We start from the raw sequence: 23,447 nt of genomic DNA on the forward strand, positions 1-23,447 counted from the left end.
CGCGCGGCCGGCGCTTGAAAGTCGCCGTGGCCTCAACGCCGGCGACCTCCTCCTGGGCGTGGCCACCGTCTCCCTGGGGACCTCCCTCGCCGTCGCCCTGCAGACAAACACAAAATACACACTAACGGAAAATTCATATATTCGTGGCAAGGGGTGATTGTTGCACAAATACACAAAAACATTGATAAATGGAAAACATCGATAATACTAACACAACGTTACATGTAGCAAATTAGATCACGTTAATTAGCACGTTAGCACATTAAATCACATTAGAAAGACAGATAGAACGATAGATAGATAGATAGATAGATAGATAGGCAGATAGATAGAACGATAGAAAGATAGAACGACAGAAAGATAGAACGATAGAATGACAGAACGATAGAACGATAGAAAGATAGAACGATAGAGATAGAAAGATAGATAGATAGATAGGCAGATAGATAGAACGATAGAACGATAGAAAGATAGAACGACAGAGAGATAGAAAGATAGATAGATAGATAGGCAGATAGATAGATAGAACGACAGAAAGATAGAACGATAGAAAGATAGAACGATAGAGAGATAGAACGATAGATAGAACGATAGAACGATAGATAGATAGATAGATAGATAGATAGATAGATAGATAGATAGCTGGATAAAACGACAGAACGATAGAAAGATAGAACAATAGAGCGATAGAACGATAGATAGAACGATAGATAGATAGATAGATAGATAGATAGATAGAACGACAGAAAGATAGAACGATAGAAAGATAGAACGATAGAGAGATAGAACGATAGATAGAACGATAGAACGATAGATAGATAGATGGATAGAACGACAGAACGATAGAAAGATAGAACGATAGATAGAACGATAGATAGATAGAACGATAGAAAGATAGAAGGATAGAAGGATAGAAGGATAGATAGATAGATAGATAGATAGATAGATAGATAGATAGATAGATAGATAGATAGAAGGATAGAACGATAGAGCGATAGATAGAACGATAGATGGATAGATTTGACAAACATATATATATAGATAGCTACCTGTCCTTCTCCTTCTCCTCGTCCCTGGCGGCGGATGGTGAGACCTCCTTCCTCTGCAAATGGCAGATTCTCTGTCGAGCTGCCGCTGCCTCCAGAGCTCGGATGGGGGGAGGACGGGGGGTGTGGTGAGGACGAGTTTACAGTGGGAGCGGTGGTTTCAGGTTCCGGTTGTACGGCGGGACACGGCAGAGCGGAGGGAGTCGGCTGGTGGCGCCTGGCAGCCGCCACCAGCTCGGTGACGGGGCCACTGATGGTTCGCCGTCGATTCACCACTTCACCGTCCAGACCGATGGTCTCACGTGAGGTCTTTCCCACCTGATGAACACACAACCACACCATGAATACACAACATAGATACACATGTCTACTTGACATTACATGTTCACCAACAATGAGACAACGAAGTGTTCTTAAATACCTGCAGGAAATTCTTCTGTATCGCCATGCCTTTGGCTCCTCCCCCTATAGAAGACATTTCCAACATGGCCGCGATGCTCCTCACGCTGCCCATGCTGTTGGTCTCCACAACGCCGGCGTCCACTGACACCCCGAGGTCGCTGGCTCGCCGCTGTTGGAGGTAAGGCACGTCCAGCATCCCCCCTGTCGTGGTGAGTGTGGCCGGCTGTGCGTTGGCGTCTGACAGGTTGGAGTTGGAGCTGGAGATGGCTGAGCTGGAGCGTTTGGGGGGGGGCGGGGGCGGGCCTTTCTTCTTCTGACGTAGAGCCAAGGTCTGCGAGTGGTTGCGGTTGCCGTTCTTGTCCTGGTTGCGGGCGGAGTGGCTGCGACTGACGCGGGGGGTCACCGTGGCATATTTAACTCCTTCCGCTCGGATGACCTTTGAGCTCTGACTTACAATCACCTCTGCTTCTCCTTCGCCTCCTCCTCGTGCCGCCCGGTCGTCACACTCGCCGTCTGACACGGCGTATCGGTTGAGACTGTGAGCACGTTTCTTCTGGAGCTCCGAGGGTTCTGCTCCTTCTCCCTCAGCCAGCTCCGCCTCAGGTGGGAGGCAGAGGAGAGGGACCTGTGGTTGTTGGTTCTCCCTGACCTCCATCCCCTGCATCTGCGGGTGAGGCTGAGGTTGAGGTTGAGGTTGTGCCTGGTGCGGTGGCTGGACTCCAGGATGCTGCTGCTGAGGCGGAGGACCTGGAGCGCCGCGGTGGGTTGGAGATTGAGGGGGGTGAGAGCGTGGCGAATGAGGTCTCTCTCCATGGATGTACTGAGGTTTGGTTTTGGACTGCGAGGAAGCTGTGCTCTGGACGGAGGACGTGGAGGAGGACGATGAGGTTCTAGACTTGGTAGGCGTGTGAGGCGGCGTGTAGGGAGGGGCCGGCTGGGAGTGGGAGTGACGGTGTTTGCCTTGAGAGGAGACGCTGCCCCTGTGGGAGGAGGTGCTTCCCTGGCTACTCTGCTGCCTCATAGTCCGTGCCTCCTTCTTAGGCGGGCCAGTACCTCCTCCCCCACCTCCTGCCGTCACCTCATCATGGTCCTTACTGACGCTGCGTGTCCGTTGAGCTTTGACCTCCTGACCTGGCTGCGTCATCGCACTCTGCAGCTCGCTGCTCAACTCGCTGTCCTGGAAGGTGCTCATCTTTGGAGACATGAGCTCTAAAGAGACGGAGAGAGATGTTTGATGATCTCATCGATACAGAAGTTTAGATCTCATTTAAAAGTTGATAATAATCAAACTATCGTCTGCTGCTCACCCTCTGGAGGCGGGCTGTCGATGGACATGACTTCCTGCTGCTGTGTGATTGGTGGGGGCTTCTTTCGGAGGGAGCCCCGGCCTTCTGATCCGCGCTGCATCTCCGCCAGTCGCTTCACCGCCAGCATCAGCTTCTTCTGGTGACCTTTATCATCAACAGATCAGAGTTACGGTCTTTCTTAATTCAGAAAAGTGGAATATGAATAATTCTTGATGTCTGAACTTCTCAGCCAACGGAGAAAACCCATTTCGACCTTGTTCCTTTGGTCGTAGGTGAGGGTTGGAACACTGCTCACATATTGAGCTAGCTAATGCTACGTAGCATTTCACAAACACCAAAGAATTCCATTTTTACCTTTGTATTTTTGACTTGTTTGATAATCGTCTAATTAATCGTTTGTTAGTCGAGTCGTGATGAGATTCTAATGCTTCTCAGGAATTACTTTAACTATCAAGATGACTATTTACTCCAAAGTAAAAAATGCAGTACAACTGTACGACTTACCCAGTTTGGTGACGCCTATTTCCTGCAGGTCCTCCCAAGTGATGTCGGTGATGAAGTCGATGTTCTCGTAGCCGTTCTGCACTAACACCTGGTGGTACTGGTTCAGACCAATGGCAGACAGCCACTCTCCTAGATTGGCCTATAGGAACACCAGAATCAGGGATCGGACTAACAACCAATGGACACATCTAGCATTAGAAATATTATATAAACCATAGACTGTTAACAAAGATGAGCGACATGACTGCTCCCAAAACGTGAAGTGTCTTGATCGCCCCCCAATGGCTGGCTGCAGTAAAGGTCATAAACCAGTGAGACCAGATCACCACTGCACCCATTCCTGATCCAAAGGCACAAGATGGCCGCATTTGTATCCAGGATAATTTGGCTTCGTTTCCGTATAGTAGGAGGAAGTGAAGACGCGTCGTCCATCTTTATTCACAGTCTATGTTCGGTCGTCCTTTATATTTAAAAAGACAAGTAAGTCTTGTACAAATACTTCTACACCAACTGGTACATTCAACTCCATAATGATCTTTTCTGGATAGTGGTCGTTATTCTTTACTCACAGGCTACGATCTAACCTAATTAGTGTGTCACTATACCAGGGAAACGTCTCTGGTCGTTAGAGTGTGTGTGTGTACGTGTGTGTGTGTGTGTGTGTGTGTGTGTGTGTGTGTGTTGTGTTCTACTCACAGGTTTCTGATCAGGAAGCCACTCGGTGACGCTCAGCTTGTTTATCTCTGAGGTCATTTTCTTCCTGTGACCTGGTTTGGTGATTCCAATCGCAGTCAGATCCTGAACACACATGAACACACACACATGAGAAGAGCCGCAGACACACAAGTGACATGAGGAGCAAAGTGTCTCCAACACTCCAGCACACGTGTCTCTCACTCATTCATCAACACACAAACACACAGAGAAAAACCCTGAACACAGAGAAACCAGTGACGTCTAATGGAAGCTGCTGGGCAGAAATGTAAATGTAGCAGAGAAGCGAAGGAAGCAAAGGAAAAATGTTTCAGCGAAAAGGAAGAAGAAGAAATCAATTCTCCACGATGTCGTCTAGATTCAAACTAAGAGAATGAGACGTTGTGCGACATCAGAACTTTAATCCACAAACTAGTGAACTGCATCTTCCTGAAGATTTCTGTTTGGTTTTGTTTAGTTGCTGTGGTGGACACACAAGAAAACAGACACTAAGAACATTCAACACCCGTTACACACACAGACACACACACTTACACAGCTGCATTACTCATAGATAAGATACAGATGTGACACACACACACACACACAGTGGGAGGGACGAGGATTTTACTGTCCAATAACAAAGCTTTTTTTAGGTCAGCTCAGCCATGAACTCTTCACCATGCAATACTACAACCAGATCAATAATTTATAAAGGCTATAAATTATTTGTTAGGAGGTGAGTGTGGTGGAGTCGCTCTCGTCCCTCGGAGGGCAGTAGTGTAGAAGGTGAGGGGGGGGGGGGGTCAGAGGGTGCAGGGATTCATTTTTATATTTGTCGTAAACGATTTATTCATTTATTTGATTTTATTTATTTGTTTGCACACCAGCAACTCAAAGTTTATGGATATATAACTTAATTTATATTTTCATGAGGTGTCACTGCCACAGTTCTCCTTAAAGCTGCATGAAGTTTTCTAGGAGACGCGACACTCACGACCTGCAGTAACACAACCTGTCAGATACAGTTTGCTTGATTAAAGCAACTTATATTTCATATATATTCATATTTTATAGCTAATATCCAAATGCTCAACTATTATCAACTGTCACTCATTTTGTAAATGTCATAATATATCGTGAAGCCAGTGAGAGACTCAACTGAAAACATCCAGTTCATACCTGAAAACCTAAATCTACTTTATATAGATTTCACTTTGTAAGCAAGTTTTGTTTTATTGGGCTTTGAAACATCAGATTGAGGATTTTGAAAAGATAAGTTCTGGATTCTGGTGAAGAGTTAGACGACACTGTCAATTAGAGATTAAGCTCCTGCCATCAGCAAGGTGCCAAAAAGCTTTAACAACAGCTCTCATGCTTTTAAAGGTTTTGATCTGGATCAGGTTTCTTTCGACTGCCGGTGCAGTGACGACAGGTTCAAGGGCACACGGGGTCAGGGGGTGAACACCAGGGTGAACCGGGGCAGGAGGCAGGGACACAACAGCTGAGGGAGTTGGTCTGACTGGTCTAATCGTGCTTATTTCACATGCATCCTGAAAACATCGAGGACAGCACAAATCCAAATCTTTCCATTGGGGTCTTTGGAGGTGGCTGCGACCTCTCTGAGGTTCAGGGGGGGTCGGGGTTCAGTGGCCTTACCTCTGGGGTCATTCGGCTAATGGTGGGCAAGTCATACCCAGCGCCCACGAAGTTCGGAGCGTAGACCTGCAGCTGAAAGTCGCTCAGCCATTGGACAACGGCCTCTGAGCTCTAAGGAGAGAAGACAGGGGGGGGGGTCACTGGCTCCGTGTCTGCTTCCTCAACAGGGCCGAGCAATGAGGACTATCAGGTGTAGTAACTAGCATTAGCTGCTTTGGGCATTTAGTCAGTTCACGTTAAGTTTGCTCTCGCTCTAAACTGCGCTTGCACTCGAATATCCTCTGCTTGTCTTTAGATAACCTGAGCTCCAGCTTCAGCTCTTCTCAGGTGAAACATCTGTTCTCCTCTGCTCTGGATTCTTCTGTGCAACTAGTCCGTCCAATTCCCCCGACCAATAGAATGTCCGGTGTAGTGTTGACAAATGAAATTGCCCCGCCCTTGTGTTTGGTTCTGTTCCCATCAGATACAAGGACAGCTTCATTTTGAATTTTTGACAAACTTGTTGCATAAAAAGGTTCAAGAGCAGAAGAGGAATCTGTGAGCCGACGTTTCACATGTGCTTAGTATGATTTGAACAGTTGAACAGCTGATAGTCGCTGGTAAAACCTCGACATGACTCCAACATCCTTCCTGATGCTTTTATTCTTTTCATTCTCCTTCTATCTTCTATCTTCTATCTTCTATATTTCTCCTCATTTCTCCTTTTGACACATTGTCCCTCAAAGCTGAAGGACGCTCCGTCTCCTCTTTCGTCCTCTTCAGCCTGACGACAGGAATATTAGGAAGCTGAGGAACCACGACTGTAGCTAACAGATGGCCATGAGAACATGGCTTACATCACACACACACACACACACACACAGACACACACAAGCGAAAGCGATTCACACAAAACTACAACAACCACCTGCTATTGAAAAATGTTTCTTGATTTTACACAACGAGACATGAACATAAATGTCTCCAAACATATAAAACACACACGCTACTGTACAGATTACTGTACATGGTGTGAGCTCCGGTTTGCCAACTACACACATGCTATGTTTACTGCTGGGCACCTGCCAGCCAACACACACACACACACAGACACACACACACACACACACACACACATGCTGAGTTGCCTGAGGTGCATCGAGCAACGTTTGAATCTGAGAATATTTATTTCAGCAAATGAAGAAAAACTCTGCAATGGAAGAAGAAAAGCTGCAACTAAAAGGAGTGAATAATGAAAAGAGAAGAAGGACAGAATTCTCTCACACACACACACACACAGACACACACACAGAAGAGTCCTCGGTCACAGACGAGGATCCCCCCCGCTCACACTCACCGTATCGTGGCTGCATCCGAACACTCGCAGCACGGACGAGGCCAGTTGCGAGAGAAACCACTGGGACATCTTTGTGTGTGAGTGTGTGTCTGTGTGTCTGTGTGTGTCTGTGTGTGCACGTGCAAGTGGGAGAGCGTCGCTGTGTCAGTGACTAAGGAGCTACATTGTCGTCACGCTGCAGCTACAGAGTCGTGAGGTTCATGCTGGTGAGTTTCTCCTCACTGGTTCTTTGAGGACTGTGGGATTTCTTTGGACTGTCCTACCTTCCCCTCGACTGGCCCCTCCCCCTTCCTGGTGGCCGTGGCGTCGTAAGGCGGCGCCTCGTGGAGCGGACACCCCGATTGGCTCGATGTCCGAGAGGAGCTGGCGGAACCTGCTGGGAGAAATACGATTGGCCCGTTTCAAGATGTGACCCAACGAGGCGTCGATCAACAGATGAGTTCAGTCATCGAGGAACTGGTCTCTGGTCAGTTTTCACTCTCCAAGATGTAATTCATCATCTCAACCAATCACTCCCGTCTACAATCCCTCCTACAGGCCCTGCCTCGGCCATCTGTCTGTTAAATCAGCCAGGATGTGTGTGTGTGTGTGTGTGTGTGTGTGTGTGTGTGTGTGTGAGGACATCTTTAAACTCGTGACTCTTGTTTTTCTAGCCCAGTTCTCTCACTGGTTTTCATCCTCCCTCTCTGTTAAAGTCTGGTTTCCATGAAGCCGTCCTACCTGCAGGTTGGTCCACGGACTTGGACTGATCCAGGAGATGCTCCTTAGCTTTGGCCGACTGGGACAAGACGGTGGCGAGAAGCTGCAGAGACACACAAACTCTATTAACACACGTGTGACAACCGGGGGGCATTACAACAACCTGTAAACACACAAACACTGTGATATATATGGACGTACCCTGGAGAAACTGAAAATGTAAAGAATTCGACTTGAGCTCCTGAAAATATCTTTGTGTTGCAACTTTTACATTTGTATTATTCCGTAAATGCACTTGTGTGAGACTTCTTGGACAATATATATATATACAAGAAATATAAATTAACCGAACTTCATAACTAAACTGTAAAATAACTAAACATAAGCTCCTAAGTTAGGCTGCACTCGAGGGTGATTACATTTGATTCTACTTTTTTATTTATTAGAGAATAAATGTGTTATTGACCTTGTTTGACTTTAACACGACACATTACTAAATGATCACTAAATGATTTGCCTCTCAGGCTGTTTCAATCTCCAGTAAATCACGATGTAGCCTCATTTATTATTTAGTCTTCGGTCTGCAGGAAACTCAGAACACCTGTTTGTATATTCACAATTAATCAGCTGCAGTCGCTCCCACAGAACATCGATGTCCTCACGTAAGAAAGTTCCCTCGTCGGGGAAAGAAATCAGTTAGGAAGTTGTTGTGTTTGCTTTCAGAAAACACTGATTTATGAGGTTGATTTATGAGTTTAGCTAAATAACGTGATGCCGGATTGATATTTCATATTCAGTTCTGAAGCTTCCAGGGAGAGCTCTGCGATGGAAATGAGACTCGGGTGATGAGAAGTGAAAGAAGGGACAGAGAAGACAGAGAAGACAGAGAAGACAGAGAAGACGGAGAAGACGGAGAAGACAGAGAAGACAGAGAAGACAGAGAAGACAGAGAAGACAGATGCTCAGAGACACACTGAGCTGAACTGAGCTCTGATTCTGCTGCGTCGATGTTTTAGTCTTTTTAAAAAATTTGCTTCTCCTGCAGTTTCCTAACAGGATCCAGGTGGAACACGTCAAACAGAAGCTTCAGACTAACAACGTCACGGCTCGGGGGTTGTGTATACACAGATGTGTGTCTAAGTGTGTGTATGTTTGTGTTATATACCTTAACCCCTTCAGCCTGTGGGTGGAGGTTGTGTGACGTGCTGCCGGCGCTCTGACCGCTGCCTGATGACCTCACGCTCGTGACACTGCCAGAGCTGCCCACACTGCTGCGGTCGCCACCTGCAAAACACACACACACAAACACATACACGCACGCACACACACACACACACACACACACACAGATAACACACATAACATACAAACATGCATTCACACACGCATGCAACCGCCCAAACAGTATGTATTGATTTTGTGTTTACAAATGCACACGTGCAACAAATGAAATGACGCACGCACACAGACACACACACACACACACACACACACACACACACACACACACACACACAGTGGTTTAGCTAACATCCAAAGCATTGTGGTAACATGTGTGACTCTCCACTGAAATGCACTGGGCAGCAGGTGTTGATGGACTCGATGGACAGACTGGAGGACAAACAGAAGAGGCGTAACCAAGACACAACTTTTACTTTAACAGACACACACACACACACAGACACACACTCTCTCTCCACACGTCCAGTCACACACAGACTGTCGACCAATGCAGATGGCTGCAGTCCTACACACTGAGGCCTCTGAGTTGAGCTGAGTTCAGATGGAGGGATAAGCATGGGACCGTCAGGAGCAGGTCAAAGGTCAAAGAGTATCTGAAAGCCTTCACACGTCACCACAGACAAACGGATGGATTCTGATCGTGAGGAGCCGCAGACCCGTGAGAGGCGGAGCCAGTCAGAGCGTTTTTGATTGGATGTCAGATACTGTTTGACCGCTGCTCGGGCGCTGAGGGGTCAGGAGGGCTCAGCGCAGCGCGGCCTTGTTACCTGCCACTGGCTTGCGCAGCACCCAGACATCTTCACTGGAGCCTCCGTGGGGCCCGCCGGACGGCGTGGGGGAGCTGTGAGGACTTGCCTCTGAACCGCGACAACCTTCAACACAGAACACCAGTGTTAGCCACCAGCGACCCTGAACCGGCCCAGGAAGCAGATCTGTCCTTTGGTCAAACCCACTTCGGGGCAAACGGAAAAAACTAAACAGAAACATCTCATCCTCTTCTTCAGCTAAATGACAGTGTGTTGGTGAGTGACCAGGAGACACAGAGCCAAACCAGCATCTCTGTCTCCTGGGGACATCAAGTCTTATATTGACTCTGCTGCTGCCAATCGTGATCGTTACTGTGTGGGTTCGAATCCCAGTAAGCACCAGGGTCCCTCTGTGTTTGCGTGGTGTTTTCTACGACTTCCTCCCACAAGTCAGACATGCATCAGTTTAACTGGAGACTCTAGATCGACCGTGGTTGGTTGTTTGTCTCTGTACGACCACGAGTGCCCCCCCCCCCCCCCCCCCGCCTCTCGCCCAACGCCAGCTGGGATAAGATGAAGTTAACGATCTCACTCTGAAGCGACGGGGACTGAAACCAAAAAGAAGCTAAAAGAGGCTAAAGCTCAGTGGAGCTGAGAGTTAGATCCTAGAGACGATTCTCCATTTAATCCATTCTTCAAATAAATATAACGATTATCGCAGAATGTTCTCAGCCATAATAATATATATATAATATATATAATAATATTCGTCCAATCGTCGTACACATATCCATAAATCTGACTCCGATGCTTCGACGGTTACATTTAGATTTAAGATTTGAGAATCATGGACGTGATGCTCCGACTGAAACTTATTGTTATGAAAAACGTTGTATTCGGCCTCATTTCCTGTCACGTGGCAGTTTTTATAAAGTCGAGGGTAAAGTAAGTTTGACTGAAAACACAAAGGGGCCGAGAGAGGAGGAGCTGACGGAGGAGGAGCTGACGGAGGAGGAGCTGACGGAGGAGGAGCTGACGGAGGAGGAGACGCCTTTTAAAGGAGATTCATACTCATACACACTTTCATTCTCTCACACACACACACACAAACACACAGAAATAATACAGCATATACTGTGTATAGATATATGAAAACATTTATATACTCATAGTACATAAATAAATCCATAACATGAATATCTGTGTACATACACATACATATATAATGCATCCGTTAGTGTGTGATTATATATGTCAAGCCTTGAATGGAGCTGCTGTAGTGCATTTGGAGAGTGTCATAAACCATTATAACCTTAACGAGGGTATATGAATGGTTTATAGGAGTGACCCACAGAGCTCTGGAGAAACACACACATATATATATATATATATAAATACTCCATTTGTTTCACAGCGCCTTCTTGTGGCCATTTTGCATATCCCTCCAGGTGACCCCTTCGTTTGAACCTCTTCTTATTCGACTTAAATCAAAGAACTCAATTCTTTTGTCGGTCGTTTTATTTTCCTTCTGCAACATTTGTGTTTCTAGACGAATTGTGCGACAGGAAAATGAGTTTGAATCTCCTGGAGGAGACAAAATGGCCTCGAGTGAAGGTTCCCGGAGTTCAGAGTTCAGGACCTTACCTGGGAGACACTCAGGGGGACATTTCCTCACAACACATCTGTGACTTTTACACAATGAAGCTTGAGATTTGACTCCTGATGATGTTAATGCATCATTTCAGAAGTTATTTCTAATGAGAATATTGTGAGGTCACAGAAGTGTCACAGGAAATATCCCCTGTTCATGTCAGAAACTCTTTGTTTCCACAAATTCATGATCGTTACAGACATATCACCTTTTAAAAGCACAAAGTTTCATTCAGTTATTCCCGCCCTTCACCAGAACCGCACACACGCAGACACACACACACACACACACAACCCTAACCTTAACCAACTCACATCTTTGTCTTTCTATTGCTGTGAGGACATTCCCTCGCCCCTTACCCTAACTCTACCATCACAGCTGGATGTCTGCTCAACCCGACCCTCAGGTCAACCTCACCCTGAAACCTGAAGTCTGAAGAAATGTCCCAACAACCATAGAAAGACACACACACACACACACACACACACACACACACTCTCTGTCACACACTGAAGGTTAAAGTGCACGGTGGTGAAGTGGCATTAAAATGATCAGACATGACAGTGACACGCGGGACAAGGACAGAACAGAGGACACTGTCCGGTGGGAAAGTTGTGTGTTGGGTTTGTGAGTGTGTAGGAAGGAAGGATGGAAGGAAGGATGTAGGAAGGAAGGAAGGAAGGAAGGAAGGAAGGAAGGAAGGAAGGAAGGAAGAAAGGAACGAAGGAAGGAACGAAAGAAGGAAGTAAAGAACAAAGGAAAGAACAAAGGAAAGGAGGGATACAAAATAAACTGATCCAAGACGAATAACTGAAGCTCAACTCAGGTGAAATTAGGATTTGGGGTAAAATCCTGAAAATAAAATCCTGAAATCTGTTCTTTAACCCCCCCCCCCCCCCCCCGTTCAAATCATGAAATCTCTTTATCACTAATGAACTGAACAACTTTACTTTATCAACTGAGAAGCTTCCTCTTACAACACGGTTCTCTACGACTCATCACGGCTCTATCGAAGAAATAAGAATAATGTTCTGATGTTAGCAGGATAAATTCGTAATATTACAAAAATAAAGTCGTAATTAAAAGACAAAATCCTTCATAACATGAGGAAGGAGAACCAGAACTATCTGGAGTTTCCTTGAACCAAGTCCAAGTACAACTTTTTTCTTGTAAATTCATGACTTTATTATTGTGATATTACAACTTTATTCATGTAAAACTTTTACTTTATTCTTTACATCTCAGATATCTTTTTGATGGCCCTATAATACAATACTATAATTTATATAATACTCTTCTCTTAGTGACAGACATTGGTTGACTGTGGCTCTATTATAAGCTGATTAACATGGTAGTAAAAACTCCACGGCTGAGAATGAAAACGACTACGTGGAGAAGTAATCACAGATCATAAGTGTTTGCGTATTAAATGTCAACTTCTTGACCTTTCGAAAGTTTTTCTGGACCCGTGCTGTGTGACCTCATGTGTCAAATATAAAAACACATTTCTGTGTCGTCTCTGATCATCAGCTACAAAGATATGAAGCCATAAAAACTAACAAGTGTCCTGAAGACGTTAGAATCTGATCTGAGATCTGCCCCTGGCTCTCGTTTTATGAAGACGAAAACAGCAACAACAGAAAAAACAAAAGTTAAACAGTATGAGCAAACACATAAATCACATAAATAAGGATCCATAACAATAAAACTTTAATGGATGCCTCCGACATTTACATCACCAATTAGAATCTGACGTGACCAATAGAATTTGTTTGTCCTCGAGGAGACGTAATAAAAGAAACTCCAGCGGAAAGCATCCCTTGAAGTTTTAATAGTAATAATAATAATAATAATAATAATAATAATAATAATAATAATAATGAAAAGGGGGCGTGTACCTGGGAAAGTGGGTGTGTCTCCCTGTGGGCTTGTCACGGGCGACCTGCTATAGCCAAAGGAAGTGAAAAGTGGAAGCAGTGGCTGATGGGAATGTGGCGGCGGCGGCGGTGGGGGGGGCGGAGGCAGGATATGGATCTGATGGAACGTGGTGTCGTTGCCGTTGACTACCGCGCTGGTCGCCGGGGCAACCGTCGCCGGGGGAACCAGCGGTATCTTTTGAAACTGTTGAGTGCAAATGACTGTGCTGACCAAACACCGACACACACACACACACACACAGACACACACACACACACACACAGCCAGCCAGCCGACGGTGAACCAGCGCCACGGAACACAAACACACAACAGAACACAGAGTTACACAGAAGAAGAAAAAAGGGGGAAAACACAAAATTAAAAACAAAGGCTGAAGTCACAAAATTAAACAAAAGGAATCAAAAGTGGTGAAGAACGTTTAGAGGACGAGAACAAACATGGCCGTCGATAATGAGATGGACGTGAAGATGAAGAATCCGATCAACACGAGCTGAGCTGTCATATGTTTGGATGTGAACAGGTGTTTACAACTTCCAGCACATTCATATAATATATATTTCTGAAGTGCTATCGCAAACTGTTGTTTAATAACTTTAAGAACACGTTTCATATTTTCTGAAGAGACAGATGCTGAGCAGGAGTTATAGAAACGTGAGGAACTGTACGAGCATGAAGTTGTAATATAACGTGAATAAAGTCATTATTCTACAAGAGATAAGAGCTGGACATTAACAAGAATAAATTAATCGTGAAGAATTAATAAATAAGTAATAACAGTGAAGCCAATGCCTCTTTATTGCCTTGTGGTTGTTTGTTCTTTCTCTTTCACCTTCAAACTGTTATTGTCACTAGCTCTTATGATGACTCATCGTGGTTTATGAGCTGGATTTTAAAATGAAAAGCCTCCCGGTGGTTTCCTGCTCTGACTGTGATGACGGCTGCAGAACGAGCGACTGAGGAGGAACGATGGGAGAGAACAATAATTAAAAATGGATGAAAAACAGCTGAGTGGAGGAAACCTGGCTCTAGAGCAGCCGGTGTATGAGTTCACAGATTCATCACTGAGGCTGTTTCTGCTTCTTCAACAAGGATCTGAACGTGAGGACGATGGAGCCGGTGGACGCATCCAACAGGACGCAGAGACAATGATGACGAGGACGGACGTGAGGACAGGTAATGAGAGTTTTGTGAAGCGGACAGTTACAGAGAGACGGACTGAGACCAGCAGACAGGTTTCCACAGAGAGACAGACAGATGGACAGTCAGAACAACCAGATCTACACACTCACACACACACACACACACACACACACACCAGTTAGGAACATGTGAGGCTGTGTGTGGCGGTGATGATGTTCATGTGCGTCTCCACAAAGACATTTAGCTCGTTGTGTTGCTCTAGGATGGAGGATGGAGGTGGAGCCTCTTCTCTCGCCTGCTAAGTTATGAAACACAGATTTATTTGTATCTCTGTTGATCTTTTACTTTATTACCGGCTTGGTTTAAACATTAAAATATATATATATATATATAAATATAAGATGTGTCTAAATTCAGCGTCTGCATTAGTCTGCTTCCTTTTGAAAGCTCCTGCTGATGCCTCCTTTCATCTCTGAGAAACGAAGCCTCCAACTAGTGGATCCTTTCTGGACAAATATATCCCAGAATTCATTGCACTTCAGTGACAAAGAGGTTATGGCGCCGGCAATTAAAACGTTCTCATCGTGTCCAAATTCATCTCTGTTAATATTCAACAGCAACACGAGCAGGATGAGAGGATCTACGCGGCCGAAGGAGGAGACGGACTTTGTGGCTACTTGATTCTGAAATGTGATTATTAAAACCAAAGCGGATTAGAAATAAAACTCTCCCTTTTGTTGTTATTTGTGAAGCTTTGATTTGAGAATTACTACTTGTAGAAAGATATTAATATTATGAGCCTGTGTTTATTCAACTGTTAGTTCTAAGTGTATTTTTTTTTTTATATATAAATGTAAGTTTCTCTGTTTGTCTGTTGTCTTTCTCTTTGTTTGTTTCTTCTCTTTTTAACATCAACATGAATATTAATCTTAGAGACTAAATTAATGTAAACTGTCCCTTTTTAATAGATATGAGTAGGGCATTAAAAAGCAGCTGCTCTGAGAAGTGAAACCTGATTCACACCTGGATCATTTGTCTGTGTTCACATCTCTTAACAGGTAAATTCACACTTTCATCAATCTGCTCTTTGCTCTTTGCTCTCACTGAGGTTCAGGCACAGAGAAGTTCATGTTGTGGTGGAGGTGAAGTTGAGATGGTTCACGATCATGAGGCTGTGATCTCCACTACAGCAGGTTCCTCAGCTCAAACATCTTCTCTCCACTGAACTGGTTCCACTCCTCTTCTGTGTTTAATCCAAATGTGTGTCGTGTGTTCCCCGTGAAGACATCTCAAACTCTCACACACTCTCACACTCACACACACACACACACACACAGGAGGGTACACACACCTGTGCGTTTGCTGATGACCTCCACCATGGTGGAGGGGAAGTAGCCCACCCGATCATTTCCTGTCCTGTTATCATGGATGCAGCCTTTCCAGCGTCCATCGGGGTGCTGCTCCAGAACCTGTGAGGGGGAGGAGCTTAATCTTTACATTTAAATAAACTTTTTAATGTATAAATACTCTGTCTATATTATGGGCCAAATTGAGTTTACTGGTTTAATATCATTTCTAAGCGACAATCACACAATCTGGACTGAGTCCCACTGACTCATGTTGGAGTTGATGTGAATGCAGCCTGTAGCTCCTCCTAGAGGCAGGGAAGAGTACTCACAGGACGAGGGGCCGTGATTTACTCCAGGAGGTTCAAACATTTACTGCACGTGACCTGCATGTCATATAAATTCATATCTATCTGTGACAGCTTATCAATATCACAACCTCCTGAAGCCTTGACTGACTTATTAAGATTCATTTCTATGGCTCATATTCATAAATCACAATCTGCCTCATCGGGTTTAACAAGGTGCAACAACCTTTTAAGGGTTTAAGGTCTTGAGCTTTTATGTTAAGTGCCAGAAGATAAAGTTTATTATGATTTGACGATATGCAAATAAAAATGAAGTGAATAGAATCCTGTGATCTTGACGCTCAACAAGACAAAGGAATAACTACCAAGAAAACAACTGTTGTGTATTTGGTTTTTGATGTTGAGAATTGCCATTTGTGTGTGTGTGTGTGTGTGTGTGTGTGTGTGTGTGTTTGTGTCTGTGTGTGTGTGTGTGTGTGTGTGTGTGTTACCGTAATAACGTCTCCTGCTTTGATGTTCAGGCTGGTCAGGTCGTAGTTGTTGCAGTAATCTTTCAGAGCTCGAACTTGAAGAGCCGCTGACGCATCTGAGGGACAGAGAGACACTGAATTACACCTTTAACATTATCCATCCATCCATCATCCATCCATCCATCCATCCTTCCATCATCCATCCTTCAATCCAACCTCTCAGCAGCTGCTTGATCTCTCTGCTGGCTTGCGTGGCACTGAACTGGTAAACGATGTCCAGCGCCGTCTGGCTGTACGTGTTCCTCACTGCGGCGTTGATGCCGCTCTGTGGGGGAGAAATTATTATTATTATTATTTTGAGACAAGGGTTTAAATTTCTGACCTGTTACTGGGAATTTTCAATTTAGGTTAGCACCAAAAACACATATTTCTTCAACCTATTAATAAAAAGAGAACTCTCTATCCAGCTCCTCATAGATCAGAGTCCCCTCACACTAATTAAACACCTCAGGGCGTCACAGAGGAGAATCTGAGCTCGCTCGGTCCCGGCCGCTCTGCCTCTAATTACAACCTCCCTGGATTTTTTATTTTCAGGCGACTCGCCTCCATGAGGTCTGAGTTCAGCCCGAAGACGCTTCAGGGCACAGACTGGTAACCTTTCACAGGCCCGGGATCTGAACGACAGAGTTAGTTTCTCATGCTGGAACACACTCAGTCGTTCAAGCATCTTCTCCCCAGCAGCCCTGACTGAGAACCCTGCTGCTGGTTAAATGCATCATTCTGGATCTTCCCCCCTCAGACGGGACTTGGCCTCTAGGTGAACTGGATCCGTGTCATGTGGTTCATCAGCTCAGTTACACTCACGTCCAGCAGGAGTCTCACGGCGTCCGTCTTGCCGCAGAGAGCAGCTTCATGCAGAGCGGTGCCGGCTTTGGTCTGTCGGTTGATGTCGATACCTGCCTGGATCAGCAGTCTGGAGGGAGGGGGGAGGGGGGGGGGAGTCAGGGAGGTGGAGGGGGAGGTGGAGGTGGAGGTGTGATGGGAGACGACGCAGAGAGCAGGAGGGGAGGAGGGGAGGGGTGAGGGGTGAGATGTGTCAGAGGAATCACAGATGAAGACACAGAAACCTGAGCCTACCAAGCAGTCGATTCAGACATCTACATCCTGTCTGTGAGTCTGTCTGTGACTCTGTCTGTGAGTCTGTCTGTGACTCTGAGTCAATCTGTTCCTGCTCTGAAGAGTCAGTCTTTAAAATACAGTTTCACTCTTCACTGAAATGTCTCATTTCCTGAGGAGTTTGGCAAACGTCACTCAAACTGGAGTAAACAGTGCATATTTGGGGATTAACGCTCATTTGATGAGAACCTCTGGAATCAAACTGCTTCCAGGTTTCTTCTGGGAGCGAGTACATATCAGTCTCCACAGAGCTGATGGTCCCAGAGCGGCAGAGAGCTCCGTCACGGAGGTTCGGCTTCGTCAGGTCTCATCCTGGAGCGTCAGGAAACTGAGAGGCGAACCCGTGTCCCTCTGGACAAAGAGCTGCAGGCTAAGCAGAGGGGCTTCTGGGCTACACCCCACCTGACCGGCTTCCTCCGCGACCAGAGCCCAGATTAACAGAAACCGATGAAGGATGGAACCTTAAATAGTTTAATGCACGACGCTACAGTGTAATTGTAAAGTGTAATTTTATAAACGCAAAGATCAAGTCATTATTTTGCCCTCGTGTTTACAGATCCTGTCAAAGTCACACAAACCCTCCAGGACGTTAAGTGTTTGTGTGTTTTCATGCTACAGTGAATATAGAATATCACGTGTTCTGGTTGGTGTCAGTGTGTGTCAGTGGTTGTGTGTCTATGTGAGTGTGAGTGTTTCAGAACACTAATGAGCCTCGTTTATCACTGTCACCTCTGGAGGGGAACACTCTGCTCTGTCGACTTCAGGCTCTCGCTCTGGATTTTTGAAATTCTCTCTTTTCTTCACTTGGTTACATTCGTCTCTCGTCTGTCTCAGAGTCTCAGAGTCTCAGTCTCAGAGTCTCAGAGTCTCAGAGTCTCAGAGTCTCAGAGTCTCAGAGTCTCAGCGTCTCAGAGTCTCAGAGTCTCAGAGTCTCAGAGTCTCAGAGTCTCAGCGTCTCAGCGTCTCAGAGTCTCAGAGTCTCAGAGTCTCAGCGTCTCAGCGTCTCAGAGTCTCAGAGTCTCAGAGTCTCAGAGTCTCAGAGTCTCAGAGTCTCAGCGTCTCAGAGTCTCAGAGTCTCAGAGTCTCAGAGTCTCAGAGATTCTGAGTCTCGGAGTCTCGGAGTCTCGGAGTCTCAGAATCTCAGAGTCTCAGAGTCTCAGAGTCTCAGAGTCTCAGGGTCTCAGAGTCTCGGAGTCTCAGGGTCTCAGAGTCTCGGAGTCTTAGCGTCTCAGAGATTCTGAGTCTCGGAGTCTCGGAGTCTCTGAGTCTCAGAGTCACATAGTCTCAGAGTCTCAGAGTCTCAGAGTCTCAGAGTCTCAGAGTCTCAGTGTCTCAGAGTCTCAGAGTCTCAGAGTCTCAGAGTCTCAGCGTCTCAGCGTCTCAGAGTCTCAGAGTCTCAGAGTCTCAGAGTCTCAGCGTCTCAGAGTCTCAGAGTCTCAGAGATTCTGAGTCTCGGAGTCTCGGAGTCTCGGAGTCTCAGAATCTCAGAGTCTCAGAGTCTCAGAGTCTCAGAGTCTCAGGGTCTCAGAGTCTCGGAGTCTCAGGGTCTCAGAGTCTCGGAGTCTTAGCGTCTCAGAGTCTCAGAGTCTCAGAGTCTCAGAGTCTCAGAAAACGAGTGTCCTCTGAGAGAAGATTACAGAGACTTGACATTTAGCGTGACGGGCGAGTGGGACACATCGTCTCCAGTCAGCTGTCTCCTGATGGACTGAGGAGCGTGTGAGTGATGCTGCGGCGCATTAATTCCATTATTCCTTCAGTGTATTGTTGCCCTGTTGTGTTACACATGTGTTTTATCAGCAAGCTCAGGAGGATGTGTGTGTCTGTGTGTGTGTGTGTGTACCTGATAATGTCTATGTGTCCGTTCTTGGCGGCCAGGTGGAGAGGAGACGTCCCGTTGGGGTCGGTGGTGTCTCCTTTTTTAGGCTCCAGCAAAGCAGCACACATGTTACTGGAGAGCAACAACTGGACCACCTACACACACACACACAAACACACACATACACATACACACACACACACACATGACAGATTATCTCTGATTCAAACACAACAACACTTGCATAGACGGAGGTTGTTTTAGATTTAACATAAATTAAAACATTAAATTTAAAATCTAAAGCGTGTTGATATGAAAGAAGCTTTGAAGGTTCTGACCCCGACTCGGCCGAACTCGCAGGCCAGGTCCAGAGGGGTTTTCCCTGCGTTGTCCACGATGCACGGGTTGGACTGGTGCTGCAGCAGCATCTCAGACTGGAGACACAGAGACACAAGGAAGTCTTTATCCAACATGCACTTTCAAAGACACACACATAGTTGATCAGAGAACATCTTTATGTCGGGTTCGGTTGAAAATCAAAAGAGCCACGCAAACAAATCCATCAGCAGGAACATGCTCATATACCTCTATTAATAAGCTGCTCAGCTTTGCATCTACAGAAACGTGCTTTTCATGTTTGCTGGTCCATTTCCTCAGAGAGTGTGTTTACATGTTTACATTAAATTGTGTAGTTTCTGAGTTAAAAAGAATTCTTCCCTGTGGAAACGCACGACCGCTTAACGTCCTCAAAGACTCATTTTCCTCAGCAGAGGAATTCATTCATCGTGCTTTTATAATTTTTTTAATTCACAGTAAAAATGGAGCGAATGAGAAGAAGAGTGTTAATGAGATTCCTTCGTCTCGGATAGAAACCCTCAAATATTGTTTGCTGGCTCGTTGCTCCGTGTTAAATGATTCATGTTTCAGTCGACAGTCGGTTTCACTGTCATTTTGTTTTAATCTGCAGCTGAACACTGTGGATTAGAAGTTAAGCCCCAGTTTAACACACAGTTATTTAATCTGGTCGAAGCTTCTTCAGCGTTGAGCCTGTGAATTCCCCCCCGACCCCCCCTGTCTCTCTGTCTCTCTGTCGCTCTGTCTCTCTGTCGTTCTATCTCTCTGTCTCTCAGTCTCTCTGTCTCTCTGTCTCTCTGTCGCTCTGTCTCTCTGTCGCTCTGTCTCTCTGTCTCTCTGTCGCACTGTCGCTCTGTCTCTCTGTCTCTCTGTCTCTCTGTCGCTCTGTCGCTCTGTCGCGCTTTCTCTCTGTCTCTCTGTCTCTCTGTCTCTCTGTCTCTCTGTCTCTCTGTCGCTCTGTCTCTCCGTCGCGCTTTCTCTCTGTCTCTCTGCCGCTCTGTCTCTCTGTCGCTCTGTCTCTCCGTCGCGCTTTCTCTCTGTCTCTCTGCCGCTCTGTCTCTCTGTCGCTCTGTCACTGTCACTCACCACGTCGTAGTGGCCGTGCTGCGCTGACAGGTGCAGAGGGATCTGTCCTTCATCTGATTGGCCGTTGACGGACGAACCAGATTTCAGCAGCATCTTCATGGGCTCCGCCTTCCCCTGCCAGGCTGCGTAATGCAGAGGCCGCATACCTGCACAGACACACACATGAAGACCCACTCTATCTGTGTTTAAATGTGTGTGTGTGTGTGTGTGTGTGTGTGTTGGGGGGTGTGTTACCCTCTCACCTTTCTGGTCTCTGATGTCGACAGCAGCCTGAGACTCCAGCAGCAGAGAGATGAGCTCCAGGTTCCCATTGAGGGCCGCATGATGCAGCGGAGAAAACCTGCAGTACCCACACACACACATACACACACACACACACACACACACACGCACACACACACACACAGACGTTGCGGTTACATTTGTGAATTTACTTATTAACAATCCTTGCTTAAATGAAAGGCCTCCAGACTCACGGCAGGTTTGGACCAAAGAGTTGTGTAAAAAATAGACCACACATAAAAAAGCAAACACACACACACACACGCGTGTCATGTGGTGATGTCGTGTTATAATGTTAAAGCTTAACATGACGAAGAGATTTAGAAGCAGAGGATTAAAACCAAACGTCTGATGTGGATCTGCTGGAAAAGAGCAGGCGACAAAGTTGGGATGAAAAGAGTTATATTATGAAAAGGAAACTGTGTGTGTGTCTGTGTGTGTGTGTGTGTGTGTGTGTGTGTGTGTGTGTCTGTGTGGAGCAGCATACTAAACAGTGCAGTATCCCACAGTGACCTGCTCTGGTTCATTCACTACAGATTGCTTGTGGGCGTCTGTGGCTCAGGAGGTGGAGCAGGTCGTCCACTGAGCAGAGGGTCGGTAGTTCGATCCCCGGCTCCTCTGGTTTGGACGTTTCCTCTGTTACATCGTATGAGAGCAGAGCTGTATTTGTGGGTCCTATTTAAAGACATTATTTGCAGTTTGATATAAAGTACAGCTTGATTTGCGCACTGTAAAATAAAGTTTATATAATGTTTTACTTGTGAGCCACCAGGGGTCTGAAATATCAGTTTCAGTTTTGTGTTGTGTTGTGTTGTGTGTGTGTGTAGAGAATCCGACCGCACAAACCATGATCCTGATTTCCTAAAGGTCGAGTGTGGTTTTTCAACACAAATCACATTTGATCGGATGCATTTCATAAATATGTCCAGGAATCACAAGAAGAGGAAACCGGGATTTGAACATCTCGTTTGAATCGTGCATCTCATGACTTCTTCACGCCCCCGCCCCCTCCCCCCCCCCCCCCCGCTCTCCCAGCAGGGTTAACCAGGGATACCATTACACAATGCTGCTGCACAGGCCTGAATAATACAGCACTGCAGAGTGTGTCAGTGGGGTACATGTATGGGGGAGGGGGGGGAGGGAAGCCCTCTCATTTGCCAAGTAGTAAAACCTGCTATTCAATATTTATACCTCCGCTTCTCCTCCACATCTCTGTCTCTCCATCTCCCTCCAGATCCCTCTCTCTCTTCTCCTCCCTCCACTGCTCCATCCTCTCTCTCCTCCAGCGTCCTTCTCCTCTTACCGACTCGCCCCTTCCTCTGCAGAAATCTATTGTTCCTCTGTCTCCGATTCCTCCGGCTGCTTTTTGTTTTTTCCCGCTCACTTGAGCTTGAGTAAAGTGTCTCGTAGATTCACTGTGTAACTTCTTACAGATAAAGATAACCTCATGAAGCTGGACTGCATCCATACGACCTCGTAAACAATCTCTGGCTCTGTATCACTTTTAATCCTCGTGCACACACACATGCCTGAAAACACTTATCACATGACCACCTATGTTCAGTTCTCCAATCAGTCATATCTGTGGCAGAGTTGATGCTTTTCAACAAAAACAAAATGGTTTGGATGAAGCTTTGGTCTTTAATATAATCATTCATCATTAATCATAATCTGTGTGCTCAGCCTTCTCTTCATTATCACAACATGTGTTTAACGATGATAAAATAATTGAATAAACAAATAAAGCAAAAGAAAAGATGACACAATCTGATGTGATACTTCTTCTTTGGCGTCTTTCCTTTGTTCTAAAGTTACAGTAGATTCACTGCAGACAGGAAATGTGAGGTAACACATACACACACACACAGACACACACACACACACACAGTCTGCTGCTTTGTTGCCGCATGATTACCATGTAAGAAAGCTTTACACCAGTCTCTTTCAACTGTCACACACATATCTACACACACACAGACCCACACACCTATCTTCAGTAATGAGAGATTCTTTATGAAACACACAGCTCCAACAATCGCACACTGGACAGGAAGGAAGACGATGTCTCTTCTCTCCCATCTGCTGGTGTGCACTTCAGATAAGCCTCTGTGTGTGTGTGTGTGTGTGTGTCTGTGTGTGTGTGTGTGTGTGTGTGTGTGTGTCATATATCACATGTCTTTTGTTTGCTAATCAGTGTCTGTCAGTCGGCCTGTGCATATGTGTGTCTCTCCAGGTTTCTTCAGGTC

General features: G+C 45.8%; 1 protein-coding gene across 1 annotated transcript in view; it reads right to left on the reverse strand.

The window, feature by feature from the left end:
- The window catches only part of caskin1 (CASK interacting protein 1), a 29,170-nt gene that overhangs the window by 3,740 nt on the left and 1,983 nt on the right, over window positions 1–23,447 (reverse strand). Inside the window, exons 2-22 of the mRNA XM_053443595.1 lie at window positions 21,162–21,259; window positions 20,920–21,065; window positions 19,818–19,913; window positions 19,504–19,634; window positions 17,352–17,460; window positions 16,704–16,812; window positions 16,509–16,603; window positions 15,711–15,832; window positions 14,243–14,248; window positions 13,184–13,428; window positions 9,656–9,760; window positions 8,812–8,930; window positions 7,668–7,749; window positions 7,211–7,320; window positions 5,612–5,722; window positions 3,956–4,057; window positions 3,260–3,398; window positions 2,756–2,899; window positions 1,468–2,657; window positions 1,050–1,364; window positions 1–121 (exon numbers count right to left, since the gene is read on the reverse strand). The exon at window positions 1–121 is cut by the window's left edge and continues 270 nt beyond it. Of these exons, the coding sequence (XP_053299570.1) occupies window positions 1–121; window positions 1,050–1,364; window positions 1,468–2,657; window positions 2,756–2,899; window positions 3,260–3,398; window positions 3,956–4,057; window positions 5,612–5,722; window positions 7,211–7,320; window positions 7,668–7,749; window positions 8,812–8,930; window positions 9,656–9,760; window positions 13,184–13,428; window positions 14,243–14,248; window positions 15,711–15,832; window positions 16,509–16,603; window positions 16,704–16,812; window positions 17,352–17,460; window positions 19,504–19,634; window positions 19,818–19,913; window positions 20,920–21,063 (3,595 nt within the window). The 5' untranslated portion in view covers window positions 21,064–21,065; window positions 21,162–21,259. The remainder of the gene's footprint in view (window positions 122–1,049; window positions 1,365–1,467; window positions 2,658–2,755; window positions 2,900–3,259; window positions 3,399–3,955; window positions 4,058–5,611; window positions 5,723–7,210; window positions 7,321–7,667; window positions 7,750–8,811; window positions 8,931–9,655; window positions 9,761–13,183; window positions 13,429–14,242; window positions 14,249–15,710; window positions 15,833–16,508; window positions 16,604–16,703; window positions 16,813–17,351; window positions 17,461–19,503; window positions 19,635–19,817; window positions 19,914–20,919; window positions 21,066–21,161; window positions 21,260–23,447) is intronic.

This window comes from Pleuronectes platessa, chromosome 16 (genome assembly GCF_947347685.1).
Source record: "Pleuronectes platessa chromosome 16, fPlePla1.1, whole genome shotgun sequence".
NCBI classification, from domain to species: Eukaryota; Metazoa; Chordata; class Actinopteri; order Pleuronectiformes; family Pleuronectidae; genus Pleuronectes; species Pleuronectes platessa.